The sequence below is a fragment of the Centrocercus urophasianus genome, unplaced genomic scaffold, assembly GCF_019232065.1.
Source record: "Centrocercus urophasianus isolate 14NV4802_14NV808 unplaced genomic scaffold, USGS_Curo_1.0 seq_24, whole genome shotgun sequence".
Taxonomy (NCBI): domain Eukaryota; kingdom Metazoa; phylum Chordata; class Aves; order Galliformes; family Phasianidae; genus Centrocercus; species Centrocercus urophasianus.
The window spans coordinates 2,377,332-2,404,124 of NW_024884800.1; the positions used below are offsets into that span (position 1 = coordinate 2,377,332).

The 26,793-nt window shown below is 42.5% G+C and overlaps 1 protein-coding gene across 1 annotated transcript; it reads left to right on the forward strand.

The window, feature by feature from the left end:
* Positions 1 to 26,087, forward strand: TEX11 (testis expressed 11). Its single transcript, XM_042825367.1, has 30 exons — positions 1 to 31; positions 126 to 238; positions 1,863 to 1,947; positions 3,163 to 3,242; positions 3,656 to 3,736; positions 3,819 to 3,938; positions 5,396 to 5,476; positions 7,033 to 7,118; positions 8,540 to 8,597; positions 9,266 to 9,361; positions 10,435 to 10,575; positions 10,633 to 10,693; positions 10,927 to 11,005; positions 11,701 to 11,852; positions 12,555 to 12,640; positions 13,156 to 13,293; positions 13,946 to 14,048; positions 15,126 to 15,250; positions 15,878 to 15,963; positions 16,586 to 16,633; positions 17,316 to 17,356; positions 18,342 to 18,428; positions 19,253 to 19,323; positions 19,791 to 19,907; positions 20,522 to 20,594; positions 22,051 to 22,200; positions 23,102 to 23,210; positions 24,159 to 24,279; positions 24,607 to 24,771; positions 25,790 to 26,087. Exons 1-30 carry the CDS (start codon positions 1 to 3, stop codon positions 25,859 to 25,861), a joined length of 2,856 nt encoding a protein of 951 aa, XP_042681301.1. The 3' UTR covers positions 25,862 to 26,087.
* The last annotated feature ends 706 nt before the right edge of the window (positions 26,088 to 26,793 follow it).

Below are 26,793 nucleotides of genomic sequence, written 5' to 3' on the forward strand. Positions count from 1 at the left end.
ATGGTGGGCGGGCGGCTGGGCGCGGCGGGAGGTAGCGTCCGTTTTCCATCCCCGCCCGGGGGCTGTGGCTGCGTAGCTGCTCCCTGACTCACCCCTGACTGCTCCCTTCCCGGTTTGTCTTCCAGAGCTGCTCCGCGAGCTGCTGGTTGAGGAGGCCCCGCCCCGCATCGCGGCCCTCATTGAGGAGCTGTTCCGGGCGGCGGGGGCCCTCGGCGAGGCGGACGGCGGCGCGGCGGAGGTACGGCGCTGAGCACCGCCTCTCCTTCCCCGTGTCTGGGGCTCTCAGTTTGGTGCTTTCACCTTTTAACTCAGCGGCCTGAATGCGATACAAAGCATTGTGTTTAATGAGAGAACTCGGCGCGTTGATTCCGGGCCAAGCCCTCTCTATGAGGCTGTGATACGTCCGGGATGGGGTGCTGTGTGTCACATTCCGGTGTATTTCCAGCCGCCTGCTTGTAGGCATGTCTTCCATAAGCTATGACTGATGGAAAATCCACAGCCCTCTGGGATGCATTCTTAACAGATCTTATTGCCTTTATGCGAGGCTGCATCATCTTTTAACAAAAGTTTCTAGCTTTTGTTCTTTGTCTGATAACATCAGAAGTTTCTCTGTGTGGGTACTTAAAATAATTAAGCTACTTAATATCATTGGCTTGTTGGAGCATGTCCAGAGGAGAGCCACAAAAGTGATGCCAGGGATGGAATGCTTCCCTGTGAGGACAAGCTGAGAGCTGGGGCTGTGCAGCATGAAGAAGGGAAGGCTGCAGGAAGGGCTGAGAGCAGCCTGTCAGTACCTACAGGGACTGTGAGGAAGGAGGGGACAGACTCTGTGGCAGGGTCTGTTGTGATATAAGATGAGGGGAAATAGTTTCAAACTAAAAGAAGGGAGATTTAGGTTGGAGGAGATGTTCTTTACAATAGGGGCTGTGAGGCAGTGGCACAAGGTGCCCAGAGAGGTGGTGGTGCCCCGTTCCTGCAGACACCCAAGGCCGGGCTGGATGAGGCTCTGATGGAGCTGTGGGTGTCCCTGCTCAGGGCAGGGAGTTGGACCAGATGGCCTTTCAGGGTCCCTTCCACCTCCAACAATTCTATGAATACGGCCCTAAGAGTTAAAGTCCTACAGATGCATGTTCAAATCTGATCCAATTCTCACAGCTCTTTTCCATTCCCTTCTAATTTTGCAACGTCTGTTTAAAATGCACATAATGGATTCTGAAAGCTGCCAGTGAATCAGTTGTGTTTTGGATGTGGCGATGTGCTGTTGCACAAATTTTGTATGTATGAATGCTTGTGAGAAAACTTCATTCCAGATGGGAAGGGTAAATCAGGTCATGTTTTGCTAGGCTTGGAAAAGGACTTGACAGAAACATATGTTAGGCTATTTCAGCAATATGACAGATTAATGGGATTTGTTTAGGAACATATTTGAATGTTTCTGAAGTCCACCACTTCTCAAACAGAATTTGCTGTTTTGTGTAACTTTAAATGGGAGCTGAAGGCACTGATGGATGACATGGCATATGTGGTTGCAGCTATCCATCTTATGATTAATTAGCTCTTTTTAGTTTCAGGTCATGATTTGATTTGCAGCCGTGTTCTTTCCTACCTTTCTCATCTCAGAGACACTCTCAAATTTTCAGAAGATGGGAGATAGCCTGTTAGAAGAGAATAAAATGTGCTTGTGAAAAGAGTGTGTGATCCCTGCCAACTGCTTCCAAGTCTCAGAGTACCCAGCCTGTAGAAAGGAATAGTCCAAACCTGTACTTGTGGCTAATATGAAAGATAGTAGCTTTGTCAGGAGTAAATCTCAATTCAATCCAATCCTGGGACAAAATTAAATGGAATGGAATTCTCTTTCTCAGGTTGAAGAGGGTGCAATAAGCCTGTGGAACTGGGCTGTAACCAAACACACGGGTTCTGTCATCAGCGATGAGCAAAGGGCTAAATGTATGTATGCATTCTTTTCCTTTCTAAATGTGTTTTTGTGCTGCAGTGTGAAAAGGAAAAGCTCCCTGCTGCCAGGTGCATACATGGTGCTGTGGGTTGGTTTGGATATTTGCAGATAGGGTATAGACAGAAAACTGAGCAGCTAGACTTATACAATGAGTTTGGGGAGGATCACCATGGTGTGACAGAGATCTTCTTTGTGGCACAGAATTGGTGTTGGTATTTGCATCACTCCTTCCTTCTGTGCCAGATCATCAATAAAGAGGTGATGTTTCCAAAGGAAACTCTGCATTGACTTTTATTTATGCTGTTTTAATATGCTATTTTTTAAGGCCTGTGAGTGTGTGGACATAACTCTGATGTAAATCTTTGACTGTCAATTTCTAAAACGTGAAGTTGTGTTTTTTTTTGAGGTGATTCTCTTACCTGTATTTATGTACAGAAAAAATCTGAATCCTTTTTTTCACTGCCCTGCCTTAGCAGCTGCAGCCCATACACACCATCTGTATGCAGCTGGGGGTTTGCTTTAGGGCTGGGGGAAAGCAAAGTGAGCTTTCACTCTATGCTGTCAACTAGTTCTGTATGTGGAGCTGCAGGACTGCAGTATCTGGCCTACATTTTTCTCTTAGGGGATAGCAGTTAAAATTAAATATAATCTGCATCATGTAAGTGATGTCAAGTGAAGGGAAAAGGGTAAGTTTATACAAAATAAGTGGTAATTGTTGTAGAACATAATGTTCTCAGATCTTATATCGCAGCTGAAGGGCCAGGGAGAGGCTATTTTAAATACATTAAGTGGTGTGTTTTCTACCCTCAGTGTATAAAAAAGGCCAGAAAATACTTGTGCTTTTTGCTTTGAAAACGTAAAGATTATTAAACTTGATTTCCCTATTTTGCTGAAGGCTGTTTGAGGTGCTCAAGACACTGTGAGCACCTGCAGTGTAATTAAGTCTTTGAATACTGTGTCTTTGACTTAAACTCTCTCTAAAGTGTTTAATAGACATTTTGAGGAGAATATCTTGGTATCTTGGGGTGGGTTTGTTTTCTTTTTGATGCCTGAAAAGCAATTTTAAGCAGCTCGACTAAAATTTTAATTCCGAAGCTTCCAAAAGTTTCTTTCTCATAATTTTAAACCATCTTTAAGATGTGGCAGGGCCTGACTTTCTCAACAACAACAAAAAGGAACTTAGAAATATCTGCCTTACTTTCTTGCAGTGAGATTTGTTGCTTGCAGGCTGGTGCACCTTTGTGAAGGCAGTGATCCTCCGGAGGGAACCATTCGGAGGCAGATTTTGGTAAGGCTCAGGGCAGGTGAGCAGTGTGGGAAACCTTAAAACCTATTGCAGTTACTTGGAAAGTGAGTGAGCTATGCCTGTAATTCTGGAGAAGATGCATGCTGAAGGTGGGCCTGTGTTATCACAGGGGTGCCTTGCTGAGTCAGTGCAGTTAGCATCACATCTTTGTCATGTGTTAAAATGTTAGAAGAGCAGCACGTTCATTTATTTCAGTGTCTTATGGTGTTGTGTAGTGGGGCACCATGAGCCTTGTGCTGCAAGCAGAGTTCATTCGTATGTGAGACACTTGTGACAAACTGAAGAGCTGGAATACCTCTCCTACATAACACAGACATCAGTAAGAAGGGATCTAAGGGCTCACTGCCCTGGCAGTGACCAGATCTTCACAAAGCACTCATCATTTTCTCCTGCAGATGTCGATGAAAACTGGAAAAGGGTGGATAGATATTGGCAAAGCTGATCTTGCTGATGAATTCTTAGAGATTGCCATGAATGTAAGTCCTTCTCTGGTTCTAGTTCTTTATAAACACACCTATCTGTGACTTCCACGGGTCACGCTTCGGCTTTGTTTTCCAGAGCATAGAAAAGCTGTCTGCGAAATTCCGCAAGGAGGGCGATGGTGAAGCAGATATTCATGTGTGCAGAGCTGATGTGGAGAAGGACCTCTTCAAAGTGCTCTCTTATCAGGCTGAATCAGTATGTGTTCCTCCCTGCTTACTTTATAAGTTCCTAGGGGATACGGGGGGAACCTCTGACCTGCTAATTAGGTGTACGAATGCCTGGCACTGCAGGCTTGCTGAAGGATGCATTTTCTTTGCTTAGATGTAAGATATCAGATGTGATGTTTGAGTTTGGTGTTGCAATAATTTAATGGGTTTTAATTTGCCTGATTTATCGCAGTGGTTTCTGCTGCCTTGTTTATATCTTCTCGTTCAGATTTGCTGCTCTGTAATTTGGCTGTTGATACAACAGCTGCCTTTCTGAATCATGTGTCAGTTCCAAAGGTGACCTGTGCTTGCCCAGGTAGAACTGCCTTAGAGCCTGGGTCCCCAAAGCTGCATTTGTGTAGCATGTATAGAGCACCATTGGTCATTCCAAAGCACTCATCAGACTGTGCTGGATTTGCAACTAAATTGGTTGAAAAACATATGAAGGTGCTGTTGGTAGCCAGGATTCATGTCTGACAAGCAGATATTATAGGCCACGTGTCCACAGTCTGCTCTACCTTACAAGTTTCTTGACTTTTATGAGCAATATAATCAAAGTGTTGCTGTTCACTGACATTGGATAGAAATCTTCCTATACATGGATACCCTCTCTTCCATGACCCAATGCATGCTGCTTTTTACATGTAAAGGCTTTGAAACAGTAGGAGAATGGGTATCAAATGGCAATGTTTGGCAGTAATGAGTTCATGGCATTTGAAACCTTCCTTCAAGTCTCAAGCTCTGTCACTGTGCAGCAAGGCAGGAATTATGATTGATGATTTAAGGAAAGAAGTCTGGCTGAACGTGAGAGAAGTTTGAAAATATGCTGAGTGTTTTGTAGGGGATCAGCAGGGCAGATTAAATTAATTCAAAGTACATCATTCAGAAATTCTGTGTTTTCAGAGGCATTGTCCTGACTTTTGCTGCCTGACTGAAGTTTCTGAGTACTTTGTCAATACTGCAGAGTGTTACAGACATATGGGTATACATGAGAGAGAAATCAGCTGCTCCCATTTGCTGATAACAGCACTGATCTCAGAATGCAGAGGGGGTTACTGTCTTCAAAATTACGAGGAGCTTCCCTAAACAGACCAAAATTTTTCATTTAACTTCTAATTGAGACCTTAAATTACTGGAGAGGTGTTTCAACACTTGTTAAGCTGTCCAAGATTTGCTGTTATCTGACATGTGGATGAATCATGCCGTGGATCTGAGCCTTTCACACTACCTGAGGGCTGCAGGGCACTCCTGGATGTCTTTCAGTGTATAAAAACACACAGAATTATTGTAGCGCTGTAAGGACAGGTATCTAATCTCAAACTCGGCTGTACTGAATGCAAAAAAGGCCTGCAATCCAAGTCTTTTTAGATTAGAGAACCAACCTTGTAGCAGATTTTAGAGGCAAGTAGTTAACTTACAGATTGTTGGCACGTTCTGCTTTCCTAGGCAGTTGCTCAGGGGGATTTTCAGAAAGCAACGCAATGCGTGCAGCGCTGCAGGGACATGTTGGTGAGGCTGCCGAGAGAGGTTAGTGAAATCATACCTCCCTTATCGTGCCAAAGTTGGCAAATGTTTTCCTCCCCCTATATTAAAGAATGACACGTGCTGTATGTTGAGAAATATTTTGAGAACTCTCACTGTCTTCTGTATTTTTTTGCTTCTTTGAGGTTTTCTTACTGCAGGTTTTGTGGAAGAGTGGCAGGTTTTTTTTTTCCTTCGAAGTTTTTAGGTTTTCCATTTGCTCAGGGTTCATCATTTGAAATAGAATGATCATAGAATCACAGAATGGCCTGGGTTGCAGAGGACCACAATGCTCCTTCAGCTCCAACCCCCTTCTGTGTGCAGGTCACCAACCAGCAGCCCAGGCTGCCCAGAGCCACATCCAGCCTGGCCTTGAATGCCTGCAGGGATGGGGCATCCACAGCCTCCTTGGGCAACCTGTGCCAGTGCCTCAGCACCCTGTGTGAAAATGATAAACCTTTCCTAAAGAATGCGTGAAGACAAGAAATCGAGACAGGCAAAAGAATTTCTAAATAGAATCTGGCACTGCTCTTCTGCAGAAACAGCTGTGCCTCTTTATCTTGTGTGTTGCTTCTTTGCTCCTACCGGTGAACTTTTGTCTGGAAACAGGTGGGCCCAGAGAGGAGCTGAGCTGCTGGGCTTTTGATATGCAAGTCAATCCTCAGCACTAATCTTCATGTTAATGAAGCTGCGGAGCTATGGGAACGCTCACTGCTCAGAGAGCTGGCAGGTTTTGGGAGCGCTTTGTGTGGTGCGGGGTGCCTGAATTTGTGCTTTTGTCTCTGGATTGCAGTGAGATCAGAAATAAGTCAGTTTAAAGCAAGATGCTGTTCTGCAGCTCTCGTTCTTGGCTGAGGGTTTGAATTCCCTCGCAAGGAGCACGTTTTGTACTTAGAAAAGGCAGTTACCACGGAGGCGAAATGGATGCAAATATTAGCAGTCTGTTGGCATTGAAAACGCTTTCCTGTCTCCTCTTTGGACAGCTGCAAACGTGACAGTTGCAAATCATTTCAGCTGAAAGACAAGTTGTTATGAACAGATACTGTCAGGCCTGACTGATAAAGCAAAAAGCAGCAGTGCTCCGAATAACCAAGCATTCAAACGCATTTTTCTCCTCTCGCTGGTGGTGCGGATCATCCTTTTATAATGCAAAGGTGCATGCTGGAAAAAAAGGCTATCATGCAGGAGGTGGAGTTGTGTTCATTTAACGATGCAAAATTAAAGCTCGTTTGTCACTTTTGTAAAGGAAGTTGTAATATTCCATTTTTTTCCTCTCAAGTTTTATTTTGCATGCTTTGCACAGTTGTAGAGCTTTCAGCTTGGCTTCTTGTGGAACCATTCAGCATCATGCAGTGAAGAATTCTGATTTGCACATCCTAAACTGGCTCACATCACTTCACTTTCCCACAGAACAATATGATTTTAGTCATGTTCACTACTGCCCTATCAAATAAGGTCAGAAGTGATCCCAGGGGGTATCTTTAAAGAACATGGGACTGAGTGCCATAGATGTGGTGGTGTGTCTATGAGAACACTGTAGCAGCAGCAGCCTTTCGTTGCAGACCCGTTACCTGGCAATCCTCTGTTACAACTTCGGAGTGGAAACCTATGACTGTAGGAAGTATGAGCAGAGCTCCGTTTGGCTCAGGTAATGTGAAAAGGCAACCGAAGTTGCTTTTGTCATGTAAAAATCTGCTTTTGTCAGGTAAAAATCTGTGTGAAGGAGAGGAGCGAGCGAGGGAAAGCAGAAGGTTGATTGGAAATAAGGGAACACAGGATTTTCACTGAACCATACTGGCTGAGCAAACACTTAGTGCCTGTTGTACTCCCCTGCCTAACATTTATGTCTGTTTTTCACATTGATTTTCATGCCGTTAAAATGAAAGCCTTCTTTCCACGTGGAAGTTGTTCTCCTTAAAGCTCCTTCCAAATAGATTGCATTTATGAAGAGGCCATTTGCACACAGTAGTGATGGAACTTGAAAACTTCAGAGAAATGTGAAAGAATTTTTCTGATTTCGAATAGATTTATTTTGAAGGAATATTTGAATTTCTCAGGGAGGAAAATTGCTTCACTGACAGCAAAGCCTGGCTGATGAAAGACACAAACGTCAAGGTGAAAGATGAGTAGCTGGGCAGCAGTAGAGATGGTTTGGGCAGCATCCAGTAGGTATTGTGTTATTGCTAAGGAAGAAAACTTGGCTGTCAGGAAAAGTATCCTCGTACCAAGGGCAGGAGAATTGCTTTTATTTCTTCTTGTTCTTTTTGTTTTATATATGCAGGAGGGAAACAAATGCCAACACATCTAATTCAAGATGCTTATGGTCATGTTTGCCTTCACAGAATACTTTTAGAAATGCTTGGAGTTGATTACAGCTGGTGCTTTGGAGATTATTTTATATTTTGTTCTAGAGGAAAATTAAACACTGAGTCCTGGGATAAAATTTGAGGAGGAAATAAGGCTTTACCAAGAGCAGATATTTATCTGGATATAGAGATTTAGCTCCATCTAGTGGGATGAGATGCTGTGTGAGATTAGGAAACAATTGTCCTGTTTTTAACAGTGCTTAATTTGCACCATTTGACATCAAATCTCTCGTGGAATTACTGCTGTGTTTTCCCTGGGGGGTCCTTTGTGCTGTCCTTCAACTTTCAGGTAATGAGTGAGGAATTGTGACCTCCAGGTCCTGTTTTTGTGCTACTGATTTGCTATGATCTCGAGACTGGGTCACAAACACCTTCTGTGTATGACTGCAATATCTGTCAGGTGAGAGTGAGAGCAGTTACCTCCTCCAGACACCTTTAGCTAGAAGTGACAGAGCCCAACGAAGTGGAAGGTAGTAGAGAATGTGGTGCAATAGGTCGAAGGAAGTGATTGAGGACAGTGTTCAAAATGAGGATTCAGAAAAAAAGAATCAGTTTTCCTGTAAGGTGGAGTACTGAGACTGGCTTGTGTGATTTATGAGGTTTCTGAGTGCTTCAGAGATGGGGAAGGATGGGAATGTTGCATGTATCAGAGGACTGGCTGAGTCCATCACATGTAATGTTAACTTTCCCTTGTTGTTGGTAGCCAGAGTTACGACATTGGGAAGATGGACGTGAAGAATTCTGTTGGGAAAGAGATGCAGGTAAGAAATAGAGAAATTGCTGTTTGCAAATAGGAGGGTTTGGTTAGCATAACTCCAGTACAGCTATTTCTACTGTGCCAAATCTGACCAGTCATTCTGTGGCCTCTTCTATAGTCCTGTCCACCTTGAAGATTGGCAAAGCTGCAGACCCCCTTGCTGTGAGCATTGGTCTGAGAGCTGAGTCACTGTTAAGTGCCCTTAATCATGTTTGAATCTACTGTTTCACAGAGATTTAGCTGTAGAAAATAAGACTCAGGCTCTTAGAGGCCATCATTTCTTCCTTCCTCATACATCAAAATGATGTATGTCATCTTGTCATTTCTGAGGTGTGTTTGAAGGCCGTTCTCTTGTATGTCTTTTTTTTTTTTTCCTGAAGTTTGTAACTCTTGTTCATTGAATTTCTTCTTTCATTCTTTTTTAACACATCTCTGAATTTCCTCATTACTCTTCTGCTCCCTGAGCTCTCTGGTTGATTCCTGTCCTGTCAGGGCTCCACACACAGCGCTGCTGCTCAAGCTTTGAGCTGAGCAGTCACAAGTCTGCTGTCAGACAAGCATTCTTTCGACTGAGAGAGCTTTATTTCTCGTGGCCTTAACATTTAAGCCTTTTGTTTCTGTGTGAGTTCCTGTGTTCTTCCTGCTGTTGGATTTGAACTTTGCTTTTTCCAGGCAAAAGCGCTGCGCTTGTTAGCAACTGCCTATTTTGAGTGGGATTGCAGCCTGCATCTTGACAAGGCACTGAAGGCTATCGACTTGGCAAACAAGGTAGTGGTGTGCTCTGATACCTGTGGTGTGCAGTAACTGAAACTCTAGCATTATTAACATCTGCTGACGTGACACAGACCCCTGGTGTTTTCCTTGAAATCAGCTGACTTAGGGGCTGAGCTGGTTTTGCTTTGCTTTTTGTGCTCCTAAATACATTTTGATATTTGTACCTTTCTAGAGAAGCACAGCTCAGTATGTAGATGCAGAGCAGTGTTGCTGTGGTTCTGTTAGCAGTGAGACCCACTGGTAGTGGTGTGACTAAATGGCATGAAAACTGTCTGACCTTGGTTTCCAGTGGGTATCTCCATACTACATTTTGAGTCCCCATCTCGTTACCCTTACAAATGTTTGAGCAAGGAGCAAAGAGAGTTCCATGCCAACAGCAGCCTTATTTTAAGCAGTTAATTTAACTGTTTTGCCTTACTAGCTTGACTGTTTTTCTTCAGGAAGCTGAAAAAAGAACTGTAGCTGAAGAGAGTTCGTATATCTCTAAGCAGCTGCTGCTCTGAGATCTTGTGCTCTTATAGAAATTCCATTTGCCATGTAGGGAGTGGGATTAATTTTATTCTTCTGTGTCTTCAGTTTACTGAAAAAACTTGAATTCAAAACCTTTCAGTTTGTTGTTTGTTGACCATTCTTAAACTTCTGTTATTTGAGTCACACAAAATAAATTGTAAGTATAAAATCCTGTTGGAGGTGAAAGCTCAAATCCAGTTTTCAACATAGCAGGAAAGCTTTCAGAGGGAGGTGCTGAGGATGCTGGTGAGGTCAGGGTAAGTGGCAGTGCATTCAAACCACTCCTGTAATACATTACTGCTACATCTGAGCAGTGTGTGTTCTGTATCTACCTTCAGAAAAGTGTCTGAAATGGAAGAGTGTTCTGATAGTATATTTTTTGGTAATATATGGAAAGCTAGAAGAAAAATGTTATTCTGAAGTTTGATATATACAGTATTTTAATGAAAGCTGCAGTAGAAAGCCTTTATTATTTCTGTTTGTTCCCATTGTTGTTCTGCCCTAAATTTCTACAAAGAGTAGAATATCCAAGTGATGGATTGTTTTTCCCTATGCAGGAGAATTTGCATCCAGCAGGGTTTTTTCTGAAAGTTAAAATTCTTCTTAAAAGTGGAGCATCAGATGAAGACATCAGCTCAGGTAGCACAGTTCTGTGCAGGTGCCATGGGAAGGTGATGCTTTTCCATGTCCAACTGACAGCCTGAGTGAATGGATTGGGAAGGGAAAAACCAGCATCTCCTTGTTGTGTGTTCTAGAGGAATTTTCACATGCTAAATGTCACAGTTCTGATTTGGCATTTTGGCCATAACAGCCAGTGTTAGCAGAGGGACTGCAGGGCTGGAATACCAGGGCTGTCACATTCTGTAGTGTTACTTTAATTGTGAGACAGAGAGGAAAGTCAGAACACAGCTGACGTGTCTTATTCTTCCTTGATTTTAGAACTACTTGGTTCTTTTTTTTTCCCCTCAAAGAATTTGTAAGACCATACATTGAGCTGTTGTGTGTCTGAAGCTGATTGAATAATCTTAACAGCATTGTGCTCTTTTTAGCTGTTGCAGAATTCCAGCACCATGAGATGTCTTTAGACTTTTGTTTGAATACTGCCAAGCTGCTGCTGGAGCATGGAAGGTATGAAAGCACCGTTAAGTGCAGTGAACACACAATATTTGGCTTTGTAGCTGCTCCTCTATAAGCAAAGATCTTCTATTACATAGTGACACTTTAGGTAGGAGCTGGCAGAGGCAGGGAAGCCCTTTGTATAGGTAGCCTATCTGTGCAGTGGGAAGGTGGTACATATTAGCACAGCAGGGTGAGAAACAAAGTCTAGTGGTGATTTGCAATATTGTAGCCTTACTTTGGAATAATCAGGATCGTCTCCATGTAGTTCTAGTATTTGCCACAGGTCTGGAATTGTATTTCTCTTCCCTGTTAACTGACCAACACTGAAAATGAAAGGTTTAGGAATCCCAGTGAAAAACAGTATGAGGTTAAACAGATTGCAAGACAAAGGCATGACATTTCACAGTGTGGACTGCTGCACTGTGATCACCTGCATGTGCACTTCTGTCTGGTAGTGATTTCTAACTCTGTCACTGTGAGATGAAAGTTATCTTGTGAATACTGTAGAACAAGCATGTGCTAATAGGAAGTGACTACAGAATAGATGAACTGTGGTGCATTCATACCTTGATTGACTCTGTCAGCGTGGTTGTGTGCCAGTAATGCCAATGAGAAACACACTGAATGTGTGAACGTTACTCTTTAGAATGGAAAATTAACAGCTTTTTATGTGCAGCCTCTTAAAATTCTGTCAATGTGAACAGGGAATCAGTTGGCTTTGATTTCCTGAAATCTGTTGCTGAACGATTTGAAGCTTCACCTGACTTTGGAAAAGTCACCCTGCTCTACATCGAGTTCTTGTTGCAGAATAAGAGGGAGCTGCTTGCTAAGCAAAAGGTTGAAGAAATTATTATAGGTCTGTATCCCTGTTTTGCTGCCACTTACTGAAAGCTGCATTTAGTTGGCCAGCCTTGAATTCTGATTTTATTTTTTTAATATACTCTCATCTTTCTTTTTGTTTGCGTCTACCTTCCCTTCTGTTTCTTTTGCATGGCAACTCTCTACTTCCATAATGAATGACAGCTATGATAAAGCTTCAGGCTAAATTCTCTTGCTAAAACAGTTCCTTCTTCTTAGTGTGGGCTGTGTGAGTTTGATGCATGTGGGAACATAAACATTTGCTAGAAATTCTGTGTGATGTTAATGCTTTGCCCAGCCAGCTCAATGTATTTTTGTATATCAGCATTAAAACAGATTGCATGTCCTTGTTTGAGCAGCTGAATTACAGGTTCCTTTTCAGGTCCTTTGCACCTGCAGCACAGTCGTGCTTCTTGGCTGTGGTATCTGCTGCAAATCAGACTGTGCTTTATGTAGCATTTAGCTAGGTGCAAAAGCCACGCTGTCATCATTAGAGCATGACAGTAGTTATTCTCTTGGTTGCTACTTTTTCTTTCCAGAAGCAGGATCTGGAGCACTGGATCCTGGATGAAGCTATTGCTGTGGTTTCGTTTCTTGTTTTAGGCAACAGGACAGTTGCTTTAAACATAGATAGCTCACAGCTAGTTCTCTCAGTGTGGTTAAAGTTCTTGTAAAGTGATGACTTGCAGTATCTTTTCAGGTCACTACACTGGGAAACAGCTGTTGCCTGAAACCTTGAACCGACTGCACATCATCCTGTGGGACACAGCTGCCAAACATTATGAGGTTTGGAACTGAGTAGCGTTGATGTTTGTATGAGTGAAAGTGAAGATCTTCTTTTTCTGACTCCTTTGATATGTCTGGCTTTGTATGGAGGGGAAGTTGTTAGTAAAATCCCTGTTCCATTTGGAACTGGTTTGACTTTCATCCTGATAGGTGCTCTTTTCCATTCGAACATCAGGCTTCAGGTAGGTTCCTCTCCAGGTTTGTAAATGGGAACAGTTACACCAGAATGGATCAGCCACAGAACCCCTGCAGCCCACCGTTCTGGTTGTGCCCTGGGAAGAGTTCAAAAAACCTTAAAATATTCCTTACACTGAGACATCTGTAGTGGAATAGCAGGAATAGGTAAAATATTTGTTCTCCTAACGAATGTGCCTGTGCTGGGGGTTCAGTGACTGCTCTTCTGGGAAAAAGCCTACTTTACTATCTGAATCTTTCATTTCCTATGATGGTTTTGTTTGATTTAGGAAAACAAGCCAATTAATCATGCCTCCTCCTTTTATTTTTTAATTTCCTAGGCAAAAAGCTATTCTGAAGCTCTTAACTGGTACAACTATTCTGTCAGCTTCTATACACCTGGGCAGATAGATCAGAATCTGGCTAAGTTGCAGAGAAATATGGCTTCTTGCTATCTTCATCTGAAACAAATTGACAAGGTGTGTTTATTTAATAACATTGCTTTTGTGTTTGTAGCTATATCATTTGGACTTAGTTTACATTTTTGTTCCTGTACCTCTTTTGATTGAGAGGATCTGAGATACACTGGTTATCTTCACTGCTTCGGGGGCCTCTTCTATCAGCCATCCTTGTAACAGGGGAAACGATGCACAGGTTGTCTTAGCATGCCTCACAGCATCAGGTTTCTTCTCAGATTAGGGGCCATCCTCCCTTCAGGACAGATGAGCCTCAGCAGAACAAGCATTGGACTTGTCACACTGTGACACTTCCACGCACTGTTAGCCCTCAGCCCTGCAGAGCTGTGCATGTGCATTACCTGTCTGAGTTCTGCTTTGGGGATATTGAACTTCACAGTTCAAAGTGGCAGAATGGGGTTTAATCTCTCAGCATTCTCAGGGCTTCTTCTGCTTTCTAATTCTGTGGCTCCAATGGAGGAATTGCTTTCTTCCTCATTACAGTCATTGTCTGTCCTTGGTGTTATCTTCTGCTCTGATCACTTTTCTTTTGGGGGGGTTGTTGCCAAACCAAACTTGTACAGTAATTGTGTGAACATCTGTAATGAAACCATTACAATTTTTAGCTCTCTCCTGTTGCATCATTGCACTGAATTCCTTTCTTTTCTCTGTATAGGCTAAAGAGGCAGTTAAAGAAGCAGAAAGGTGTGATCCAAACAGCATCTTTACTCAATTCAGCATCTATAAGATTGCAGTGATGGAGAATGACACTGATAAAGGTAGAACTTGAAAGGCAAAAAGGTTCTCTACAACGATCAGAAGCGTTGAGTGTCGTAGATAATGCTCAGCAGACATGGACTGTTAATTCTGGGGAAGACATAATAGAGAGAAGATAGAAGTGTCTATGAAATCACTGAAACTGTCAGCCTGTAGATTTTGGGCTGTCAGAGGGGGATGTTGTTTTACACATAGTGTGTAATCTGTGTGGAGCCTTTGGCTTGGAATTCTCTAATCTTGTGGGCAAAAGCTAAAGCAGCATCCCAGGGTGAGAATCATTGTAGACTTGCTATTTCTAAAGTTCTTTTATGAGTGTGTACAGCTGGAAAAATGCTACAGAGCCAGATGAACCTTTATCACTGCTCTTGATTTCTCTGGTCAAGCAGAGCCTGAAGTTACCAGAAAATACATGAGCTGACTGAGATGACTTACAGAATGACATATGTCTGTAGACTTTCTCTTCTGCCACTTCATATTTTAATGAGATTCTTAGCTCAAATAATGAAAATTGAGAAATACAGTCTATAGACTTAACTAGGGTACAGAGTAACACGCAGATCTTATTCTTCAATGAGATCTGTGCTGATGAATTATTTTCTACATGTCTTTTAAATGGCAGCCTAATTTGCTCATATAATACAGAGTGGGAACCACAGCACAGCAGGAGCATAAAAGCAGCAGCAGCCTTAACGTGAACCAAGATGTGGGAGCTTGGAAGCTTGCCCAGGCAATGGATTAAAGAAAGGCTTCTGCGACAGAAAGATATTTAGCAGAGCAAAATTGAGAATATGTGAGATGCAGTTTCATTTGTGTGGCATCCTTGTTTCCTTAGACTAGGAGCTTAGAATGCCTTTTTGGCCCCTCTAGGAAGAAATGCACAGCTGTGGAGAGCTGCTGGTATGGTCGGGTTTTCTTGTCTTGATTTTCTTCTTATGAAAGGCTGTGATTTTATTTTTTTACAAGGTGTAGTTAAAGCCTTATTAAAACAGTGGAGCTTTATACCTTCCCATTGCTTCCACTAAAAAAAAAAAAAAACAAAAAAGACCCCAACAACTGATTTTTCTCTATGTGTATTTCAGCTGTGGAAGCAATTATTGAAATGGGGAAGCTAGCTGAAAAGCCATCTCAACATGAAGACAAGCTGGTAGTGGATGAAAGTATGAGCAGTAACCTCCTGAGTTTGGCTGCCCAAATTGCTTTAGAGGTAGAACAGAAAACACTGTCTTTATTTTGCCTTATTCTATAAGCAGGACAGGTGTAACCTCTGTAACCTGGCCTACTTTTGGTATTTCTGCTTCATGCATTTTGAAGTATTTAATGCTTGTGTGACCAAAGTCTCACTGTATGTTCTGAGATGCGTTGTGCAAAGCAAAGTGCAAACTGACTCCATATAAGAACAAACTGTTATTTGAACATATACTTATTTATCTGGAGAACAAGTGATTCTGAATTGTAAATGTTAGTATCTAGAAACGTCATGGCGTGTTTCTGTAAAATTCTCTTCAGCAAAATGTTACATTTCTCCCTACCCCTGGGATTTTGTCCAAAATTACATAAGGCAATGATGAAGGACTGGAAACTCGTTTATCTTTTGGATGCTTTGTAGGGCTGTATAGCATTCGAAGGCATGAAGAGCTTGCCAAGTTGTACTGAGCCTGTTACTGCTTTAGGCTCTTTGCACGTGGAATTGTGTCCCTCTTTCAGCTCTGAGGGAAACTCTGTGCAGATCTTTTGCTCTTCTTTTTCTTCATTGTTTTGCTTTGTGGAAACTGAGCAAGAACGCTGTATACAAATTGTGCTTTCATGGCTGGATTTGTTTTTTTCTTTTCAGCATGATCAACAAGTTGTGGCTATCAGAGCTCTGCAGCACCTGTCTGAACGCTCACAAGACTGCCGACAAGTATTTGCAGCTTTAAAGTGAGGGTGTGAGATGTTTACATGGGAAGGGAACTCTGGTTTCTTTGCAACAGAAATGATTTTGTTGAGGAAGGTGGAAAGCAGAGTAGATGAAGGATTAGTTAGCAGTGCTTTTGGTGCTGGGGATGTTCCTCAGGCCCAGACTCCTACAGTCTGTATGCATTTCAGGCTTTTTCCAGGCAAGCTCTGAGTTTATGACTTCATTGTGATTTGAACAAATGACCAACAGCAACTCGACTGAGATTGCAGCAGCTCCTGTGGTGAAAATACCAGCTCAGCTGTGTCCTGTGATGAAGTGATGTCTTGTTGTTGAAATGTTCTATCGCTTATAAAAACAAACACTGCAAGAAAAACCTCTTCTTCCCATTTTTTTGTTTGAAACTTTTTTGAAAGTACATTTATTTACTTTCTATTACCTGATTTAACAAAATGGTATATAAAATAAGGCAGTGGGATGGGAAATATTACAGTATTCTTCTCAGCTTGACACCAAATTCTTTTGTGAGCTATGTGGACTGATGGCATAAAGAAGAAAGTGGGATCCTGTCTGAAACCTGAGGGCAAAGTACACTGTTGGAAAAAAAAATCTTGTTTCTTCACTGTTGTTTTTTCTCATATTCAGATGTTTGGTTCGTCTTACATTGTCAAAAGTAGAAAAAGAAGAGAAAAGGTGAGCACATCTGTAAAATGTGTTCTTATGGCAGACAGATTATACAAACAGTGCAACAGAGACTTTTTTTCCTTAGGAGTAATCAAGAGATTAGTTTTTTACTAGTTAAAAGTGCACCCAGCTGACTTCCCACCATGGACTAATGGTGTCACGCAGAGGCATCTGCTTATATCATTAAAATTCCTTTAAATACTTGCTTTTTGCATTCCAGTTTTATTGTTTAATGGGAGTATGAGCTAAGCATTCTTTTTAACATCGACACAAGGTTGAGATATCTTACACAAGTTCTGAGTGAGAACTTGAGAGTGAGACCTCCCTTGCTGAAGGCTGGCCACGTTGCAGGTGGTGTAACAGCATGGAAGGAGGAGAGCTGTACTGCTGGATTGTGGCTGGCAAGAAGACAGGGGATGTCAGTGAGATTAGATTCTCCTGTAGCCCCTAACTGCATCCTTCTGACTGAGAAAATCTCCTACACTTCTATCTTCACTGCTGTCACTAAAATCTTTTGCAGGCCCTCTGCACCTTCAAATGCCAGAGGTTTCTAATGCCTGATGTATCTGTCAGAAGAATGATCATCTCTGTTATTAAGGAGCTGTTGTCTTCCTGCATCAATAATGTCTTCTATTGCCAGAAAATTAATCAAACGTTATCTAAAACCTGATTTTTTTTCCCTCCATTTTAGAGATGAAGACATCAAGTCGATGCTGACTTATTTGACCTTGGGTATGTTTTTGTTGTGTTTACATTTTCTGTAGTCCCTCCATTTGTGAATGTTTTGTGACACAATCAGGTCCCTGCTGACTCCTTATTTCAGCCCACGTTCTCAGCTCCCCAAGTTAAACAGGGGATTCAGCAGTGCTGGGGGGTTGGGTCTCAATCCTAAAGGCAGAAACAAAGTTGGTGTCTTCAGAAAGGAAGAAGTTTGGTTTTGTTCCATCAATTAGCAGCACAGCTTCCTGTTGGTGTCAGTTAAATGCCAGTGATGGTGTTTGCTGTTTTTGCTGTTTTGGGAGGTATTTAAGGTTTGGTTTTTCTTTTGCCTTGGAAGGCTTAGGAAACTTCAGGCAGTTTTAGCAAATAGCTGAAAGATGAGGAGAGCCTTGTCAAAGTCTGGTGCTACTTTTAAGCTGTGCCATTCACTGAAAAAGAATTGTCTTGTTTGCTTTGGAATACACACAGGAGTTTTACAGAAGATTTTCCCATCCACATAAATTCTTATTTCATTAATCTTTTCTATTGCTTTCCCCTGTCTTGGAAAAGAAAGTTGATGAAGTACTGAACTTTTCCTGTTCTCGCTGTTCTTGACTGGGACTTGCAGAAGAGAATGAACAGAGAAGTAAAAGAAATAAATGTTCCTTGAAGAAAACCCTTAAACAACACTTAGTAAATTGAATCCCCACCCAACTTTTTGAGCAAATTCAATTGAACTCCTCTGCATTAGGCTTCAGTGCCAATAAGCTTTGAAGAGGCAGTACCTCCTGGGAGCCTCACATCTTATCCTGAATGCTGTTTGAGACACCTTCTGAAGTTTGTTTTCTAAGCTTTTGTGGTCAATCATATTAGATATAAGCTGTGAGAATAACCCTTCATCAGGGATTGCATGGGAGCTTTGAAAAAATGATATTTGTAATGTAGTTATTAGACTTGGAATTGTTTGTGTCCTGCTTAGAAAATGCAACCTGTCTCCTAAAGAACACATTTTCTGCAGCTCACCAGAGACTTGCTGAGCCTTTCACAGAGGAGAATTTGACAAGAGATGTAAGGACTTCAGAAGCCCACTGGTTTAGAAAAGTTGGTAAGCTGCACTCTCAAGACTTAAAGTGAATCACCTCCACTTGGGCTGATGTTAAGGAAGGAGGAGGTGTTTGAAGGTGCAGTGCTATGGAAGGTGCCACCTTTGGCAGTCTCTGCTTTAAGTGGTCTGTTCATTTTTTGTCTTCTGAAGCTGCCTGCTGTAACTCATATTTCAACTCAGACAAATACTTGCATGAGGTCTGTGTGGCTGATGGGGTGTTTGGCCCTGCTTTACCTCAGCAGCTCTTTGTGCCATGATGCAGCTATGCAGGGCTCCTGTTTTTTCTCCTTTTGACTTTCACTGAAGTCAAATGCAAGGTCACACAAATAGGGAATACCAGTGATTTTCTGAAAAAAAATTGCTGCTAAGGGCAATTAAAAAAATAGCAACAAATACTGAATATGCATGTTCTTATGCAGATTAGATCAGCATTAGAAAGCTCAGAATGTGCTGCCATCAGTGGCGCATGGTGTGATTGTGGTTCTGTTTAATACTTGGGAATGCTGGTCAGTGTTTTTATTCAGATTCTGATCTTGTTTACTGACAAGAAAATGCTTCATGCAATTCATACTCTTGTAAGAGAATACGTGTAAGAATGGACACTGGATTGGGATGAAATTATCAAAGATTTGAAAGCAGGAATAAGATATGTTAACAAATCACTGGCATAGGTATCCCTCGCTGTTAAGTGACCTGTTGATGATGTTTGGATGAAGGAATTGAATTGCACGATATGTTCTGCCCATTGGAGATTGGATGGGCATAACCAGTAACATGTCTAAGATTGTCTAAGATCTAGCCTTTGGTTTTTATGTCTTTGTTAGCCTGGAACTTAGCTGTGCAGCTCAAGGACTGCCCTGAAAAGATGAGGGATTTTTTTGTCCTGTCTTTCAAGGTATGTGCTGACACTGTCACAGCCTGCTGCTGTCAGAAGTTACCTCCATGTATGGGTATCTCCTTGGAGAAGCCCTCGTGTGCTCTGAGAATGGAGCACTGTCAGAAAAAAATGGCCTTGCAATATAAGGTTTAACCACTGTTATACTTTACAACCTGAGTATTGAAAGTATGGCAAGGCATGTAGACTTCAGTGAGATCTTCCTGAAGTACCTTTGTTCTCATGTATGGGAGCTGGATCACGAATAGAAACATTTTACACAACAAGTACTGGAGTCCCAGTCTTCATGCAGAACTTCTACCAACATTGTGCTTTTTTTTGTGTATATATATATAATTTTTTTAAACTCCAACACTGCTGCATCCTTTGTACTGAAAAAGTCATAGAAGGCACTTGACAATCCTCTGTTCAGCATGCAAATTGCTTTATATAGGCACAGTTCCCATTACCTCCTATTTTTGTTTCAGTTATCCCAGTTCTGTCCCTCTGACAAGGCTGTTCTAATTGCTCAGAAGACATGCTTGTTAATGGCAGCTGCAATTGATCTGGAGCTGGGGAGACAAGAAGTAACACTTTCTGAGCAGGTAGGGTGTTGTTCTGTTGCCTCATTTGATCTGTATCCACAAAATGAACATTCACTACTTTGTTTTTTCACTTTTGATTTTGAAGCCTTAGTTGTTTTACTCAGAAGGAGATATGGAAAGTGTAAGCATGGGAACCTTCCATAATTCAGTAGAATCAGTACACCCAGAGAATTGAAAATACTGGATTTCTGTAAAGTAATTCAATTGACTTAAATAGATTTGAGCAGGTTTGTATCAGCAAAGGGTCAACAGTGCCTATTCTTAAAGGAACTTCAGTCTACCTTGTTTATTACGTGAGCAGTGGTTGATCAGTCTCAGTAAGATTATTGCATGTTCAAGAGAAAACAGATGATGTCTTTCAGGGACACACGTGGTCCTTTTTGAAGTAACAGAACCTTCAGTGTGAAGAGGCTTTGCCTGAGTAGTGAAGGTCATTACAAAAGAGGGAGAAAACAACACAACCCCCCAGGAGCTGGTGGGGATGATGTTAGGCAGGTTCTGCATTTATTAAATGCTTAGGCATGGAGAAGTCTCTCCTCTTGTCAGTTGTGAACTGTATGTTCCTTTTTCCTGTAAGACTGTAACAGAAATCTTTTGAACTCCTTGTAAATCAGGTGGAGTTTTGGAATCAGGCTCTCCAACATCTCCAGGCGTGCAGAGAGATATGGAAAGTTCTGAAATTAACAGGTAAGGTGGGAGATGTGTGTGTAAGTACAATTAGTCACTGTGTTCACTGAAAATACAGGGCATGTGGAGCTACTGTCATTGCTGAGGAGTGCTGAAACATATGGGACAATATAGCATGAGAATTTACAGTGCCAGCTGTGGCTTTTTTGTGTGTCATTGCTGGCTTTTTGCTGTACAGGAGCTGTGAAGGGGGAATGATCTTTTAGAGTGAACTGGATTGACTTTTCTGTCTTCACTGTTAGGAAACTTGAAGCTCTTTGCTCTAATCAGGCTGGTAGCAGATCTGCACAGTTTTCCTGGCTCCGCTCTTGCACTGCAGTCTGGAGTAAGGTGTGCTTTAATCTTTTACTGATTCTTCCCTTGAAAGGCATTGGAGAATACAGAAGGACCTACTGCCACGTCCTCAAGTGTCAGAACCCATCTTTGTTCCTTGGCAATTCCATGTCACACAGCTCAGGCTGATCACAGGAGAATGGAGGGCTTTCAGCTGCTGACAGCTGGCATGCTGTGTGACTGGTAGCTTAGAGGCTACGTGCTTCCTCTTTTTGGTCATACATCACTAGAAAAACTCTATCAGGTTCAGGCATTCCTTGTCTGACCTGTGGTCTGGTTTCTTTTCAGTGATGGGCTTCAGAAATTGCTGAGTTTCCATGGTAAGATGCATTAGTGTTTAAGTTCTGTCAAAAAATTTACTTGCTGCTCCCCCTTCTCCCCAGATTTTATTGTTTCTGAACTAAAGGTTCATTATATAGGCTGGATTTGGAGTTCTCTTTATCTCCCTCCCTAGAATCCCACTGAGTTGATTATCTCTGGATGTGGACATTTCACTAGATGGGAGTTTTTGTTGTAGAGCTTTGTGGAATGTAGCCTGGCTCTTCCTTCTCTATTCTCTAGACTTTAGCCAGTGTGTGGACAAGCCTGTTGCTCTGGATGAAGCTGAGAATGTCTTTTAGATGTAAGAGTCAAGGTCTTGGTGACAGCACAGGCTGGTCTGGCATGTATGTTGGTTTGTGCCTTACTGGTTCTGCTGTTCTCCCACTCTCTTTCCTGAGGGTTTCCTACCAGAGAGGGGATGAGTCCTCTAGAAGAATTGAAAGCTGATGGTAACATCATTCATAAGCTTTTCAGGCAGTGTTGTTCTGTTATCTGCTTTACCTGGCTGTGCCATTGGCTTTCCTGGTAGCTGTTACTCTTGTCCAGGCTGCAGTCATTCAGCCAATTACAGACAACCTGGATTTTGGGGGTGGCTTTGAAGCATGGGGTTGGTGGGGTTGTGCATTTGGCATCTGGGGATTCCATCCACAACTACTTCTCAGTTTCTACTTCCTGTGCTGTTCAATCTGAGGATGTTTGTTAATGGTTTTCCTGCCTGTTGGAAATAAAATATTGACCTTGTACACAATTTAGCTTTAAGAAAATGAATCATTACATACAGGCAAATCTATCTTTCCTACAGGAGATTTTTCTAAAGACCCAACAGACACTTTGTTGCTGCTCTATGAATTTGAAGCAAGATCCAAGCTAAATGATCCAGCACTCAATAACTTCATGGAGTCACTGTGGGAGCAACCACACATAGAGATCAAGACACTAGAAATCATTGCATGTAAGGACTGCATTTGTTCTTCTATAGTTCTTCAAGTCATGAGAATCAGCTCAAGCCACTCTTTCCTCAACATTTGAGGTGACCAGGATTATTGTGTATGGTACATCGTGCAGGAAATGAGCTTAATGTTGTGTCCTGAAACAAAGATGCTTAGGATCTCAGCAGTATTAGATCTGTGCTTTGAAATGTCGTTGTGTTACGTGGATGATGAACCAGTAATTTGTGGTGTCCTCTAATTTCTAGAACCTGAGACATTTGTATAAGTCTTGAGTCTGGAAAAAGTTGTTCAGATAAACTTTCACAGGCTCCAAAACAGGCAAAGGCCAGAGAGCAGCCCTAGGTGCTCCATGTTCCAACACAGACATTTTAGGGTGCTTTTGCTTCTTCAGCTTAGTGTAGTTAACTTGTAAATAATCCTTCTATAGCTACCTCTCATCTTCATCACAAAGTTCCAGTGAGAATACAGCATAAGAACAAAAAAAGATGTGTAAAATGTAGATCCACCATGGCAAAACTGGAAGGGATTCTGCACAGTTGTGTAAGCACCTGCTTTTCTGTGTTGTCTTAAGGAGATGCACGAGGGGGAAAAGCTGTACTCAAATCCCACTGCTGCCTGATTTTTCTATGTAGATTTTCATGCCCTAGGAGACAATGAAAATGATCCTTGTTTCTGTAGAGCCCATTGCTGCTTTGGGGTTACTGCACTGACTGTAAGCAGCAGCAGTGGACAATCTGCTGTGCTTCTGCTCGTAGTCATCACTGATGAGTCTGCAGCTAAGAAGATGGCAGAGAAGCACTAGTTTGTGACCTGCCCAGGCAATGAGCAAATGCTGACCATGAAGTCTAGCTCCAATCATTTCCTTCTTCTCCATTTCTTTAATTTTTAACATTCATTTTATAGCATTAGCAATGGAACCTCCAGCTCGGTATCCTGTGCTGTGTAAGAAAGCTCTGAAGAGTGCCCTGAGCCTTTACAGAAAGCAAACTAGCACTGATGCTGTGAAATTCAGGTGAGTGTTATCACATTCGTTTGTCGTGAGCCCATGGCTTGAAATGTGGTAGGGAACAAAGCCTTCAGCTGGAAGAAGTGGGTTTTAGCTCATGTTTAAACTTGCTGTGATTTGCTGGCCAACCAATCTGCCACTGCAGTGTGTCTGTCTAACAGGTGAGATGACTGCAACCTGTTTGCTGGGTGTGTTTTCTGAAGGTCATGTTTGCAATAAGTGAATCTATTGAGGAAGGACAATGATCTAGAAAGCGTTCCTGGCTGCTTCTTGTTACAGAAGTGTTTGTTCCAAATGCTTCTCTGCAGCAGTGAAGTAGTGAACTAGAAAATTAAGACAAATTAAAGGCTGAGAAGAAAGCCATGAGGTGTAAGCTAGCAATAAGATGCTGTAGCACATGCACAATTTATTCTGCTGGGTAACCAGCTCTGTGACAGCTGTAGCTTGTGGGATCTGACAGACAACCAGACGTGTCCTTCTCTCTCAGCTCTATCTCATAAAGGATTTTTTTTCCTTCTTCCTGAGTTCTGTGCTGCAACCAGTGGGCAGAGGCAGCCATTGCTACTCTTTTTCCCTTTTCACACTGTTTTCAGAAGCTGTGTGTTTGTTACTGATTTTGTGAGGATGCTGAGCACTTTTCTCGTTTCACAAACAAGAGCTGAGGGTCTTCTCTTTTTTTCCTTGCTGTCATGCATAGCATCCCATGAAAATGCTACAAGCCCAGCAGTTACAATACAGAACAGCTGCTCTCGGGTCTCTTTTTGCACAGCTTGTATGAGTGAGCTCTGATGCCAGGAAGGTGTCTGTACAGATACAGGTGCACTAAGCACAGAGGTGGATGCACAGGATGGCAATCAGAGGCACGAGTCGTTTTGTGCTGCAGGTGCTAAAATGCTGTTTGCTCTGTGCTGGAGGTATTTCATGTTTCCTCTTTCACTCTGTTTTGATTCCCAGCAACTGCTTGCATAGTTTGATTAATCTTTCTTTGCCAACCGGAGTGACAGACTTGGATGCCTGTGTGCTGCAGGAGGTGTGGGGCTACTTTGAAGATGCTCTGAATGTAGTCAGCAGCTCAGTAAGTTGAACAGGAAAACAAGAGATTGGGAAATGATGCAGAGCACATTTAAAACATTTATTTTTTCATCAAGTTGAGAATAATTAGTAGGTAAAACATTATACAGTGTTATATATGAAGCAGCTTAGATTCTTCAGTAAAAGATGCACTCAAGTTACCTCCGTAGAAATGGCTTTTTTAGAAATGGCTTTCTTGATTTTTGTAAGGCTTCTTTAGAGATATTTCAGGCCAAGTTTCAGTGAAGCATGTGATAACTCTGAAAGAATTGTCCTTTGTGTAGGGGAAAAATAAAGCACCACCATTCTCCCGTTCTGTTTGCTACTCCAGGATAGTTATCCGGAGATGGAGATCCTTTGGTTGATGACAAGAGCCTGGAACACAGGGATATTTCAGTATACTGTTGGTAAATATCAGGAAGCAGAGCAGTGGTGTGGATTAGGAATGCGTTTCCTCAATCATTTAGGATCGCTGAAGAAAAGCTACGAGGGACATGTAAGTGTGAGCAGATGGAAATGGGAATGGGAGTGGATGCCTGGGCTGAACGTGGTAGAAGTCAGCTGTGGAGGGGAAGAAGTGGGATTGTGAAGGTGTGGATCTGAGTGAAGAAACCACTGCCTGTGGTTTAAAGGCTGTCAGGAGCAGCGTGGCACCTGCATAGGATCATAGAATGGCTTTGGTTGGACCTCGAGGATCGTGAAGCTCCAACCCCCCCTCCTGCATGCAGGGCCACCAACCTCCATATCTAACACTGAACCAGGCTGCCCAGGGCTCCATCCAACCTGGCCTTGCCTATTTTGGGGGAACCAAAGTCGATTTTTCTCCAAGTGAGGCCAGAATAGATTTGATGCAGAGTGGAAGGAGTGATGCAGAGTCTTTACTGGCAGGACTGCACAGCTAGATGTGAGGCGATTTGTGACCACGGCCTCATTTCACTAAGGGAAGGATGCTGTACCACTTTACTTAAATCACCTGTTGCATGAATTTTTGCAAGCTTGTTCTTTAGTCTGTGAGGGTGAAATTCCACAGCCAGTGCCTCTGCAGAAAGCAGCAAAGCTTCTTCTTCATTAGTCACAAGTAAGCTGCTGTCTGCAGCGTTCTGGCTGGTGCTCCTGTCTTGATTGCAGCTCAGTACAGCCTGGCTGCATGCAGTCATGGTTTATTCTCTTGTCTATGAGACAATCAGGAGCTGGTTGCAACCTTTGTGTTGTTTTAAGCACATCAGTTAATGCAATAAGAACAGGTTCATTAATTGATAGAAGACTCAGCTATAAGCTGTGCTTTATGTCAGTATGAATAAATCCACCTTTGTGAGGTGCCACTGATTTAAGCTAAAGCCCCGTGTTTCAATCTGTGCCAAAATCTTTGCATCAGTCCAAGATTCTAGATTTAGAAGGTGGCTTTAGTCTCCCACCCACTTCCCTACTCCTGTTCCCTGCCACTGCTTTGTATTACCTACTGAATGATTCTCCTTTATACATCCTTGTTGACTGAATCATGTTGTATTCTCCAGATGGTCGGCCTTTATAGTGAGGTTCTGGACAAATTGGACAGAGTAAAAGAGTGTCTTCCAAATGAAGAATAATGATAAGCACAACTGCAGGAAAGGAGGACAGCAGTTGGAAGCATCCAGCTGGAGGAAGGAGGCTGTTAGCTCTGCGAGGGCACAGGAGCAGTGGGAAGGAAACCAGAATCTCCCTCTTGTTGGCTATTCAGTTATGTGTTGATTGAATTCGTCTTATTGTTTCCCTCTAGGAGAATTTCATTCTGTGGAGCTGTGTAGCAGAAATAAATACGTAAGTTTCTCTTGAGATGGTTCTGCTGTTGTGTCACGGGTTAATTGAAGTACCTGATTTTAGTAGTAAGTGGCACTGTGAGCCATGGGAGTATTCCAGTACCCCAGGCATCTCCTTGGGATGCCACAGCTGCCGTGCTGCATAAATATTTATCAGATGGTTTCGTTTTCAGTCCATCTCAGTAGGGACAAGAATTCAGAGCTGTTTGCCGTGATGGCAGTTCAGAACAGAAAAGAGCAGGTGCTACCCAGCTCGCAGAAGAAAGCCACAGCTTTTGCTATGTACTGCTTTTTTTTATGGACTGCTGGCTGCAACAGTCAGAGCTCAGCATGAAGTGCCCCCAGATCCACATAAAAACACAGGCTGGTAGATGGATGCATCCAACTGCAGCTGGATCACCTGAAGTGATACAGCCCATCTGAACCTCAGCCTGGATAAGGGATGATGGAGTGAGGTTAAGAGATCTTAGATTGTAGTTCTGTGCAACCTCTGCTGTTTAATCAGCAGCTTCAGAAGTCGGAAAATAAATGGTCTGAGTGTTATTTTCAGTACTGCACTCCATGACATATCTTGGTGTCCCCCTCCAGGGCATAAATCTTGGCTGCACTGAGTGCATATGAGCACAAGGTCAGAATGTGTGTAGCTTCTGCTGTGCTCAGTCCTTTGGAAGAAAGTAACACTGGCTGGGATGGGAGAAAGGGGCAGTGCACTGCAATGAAGG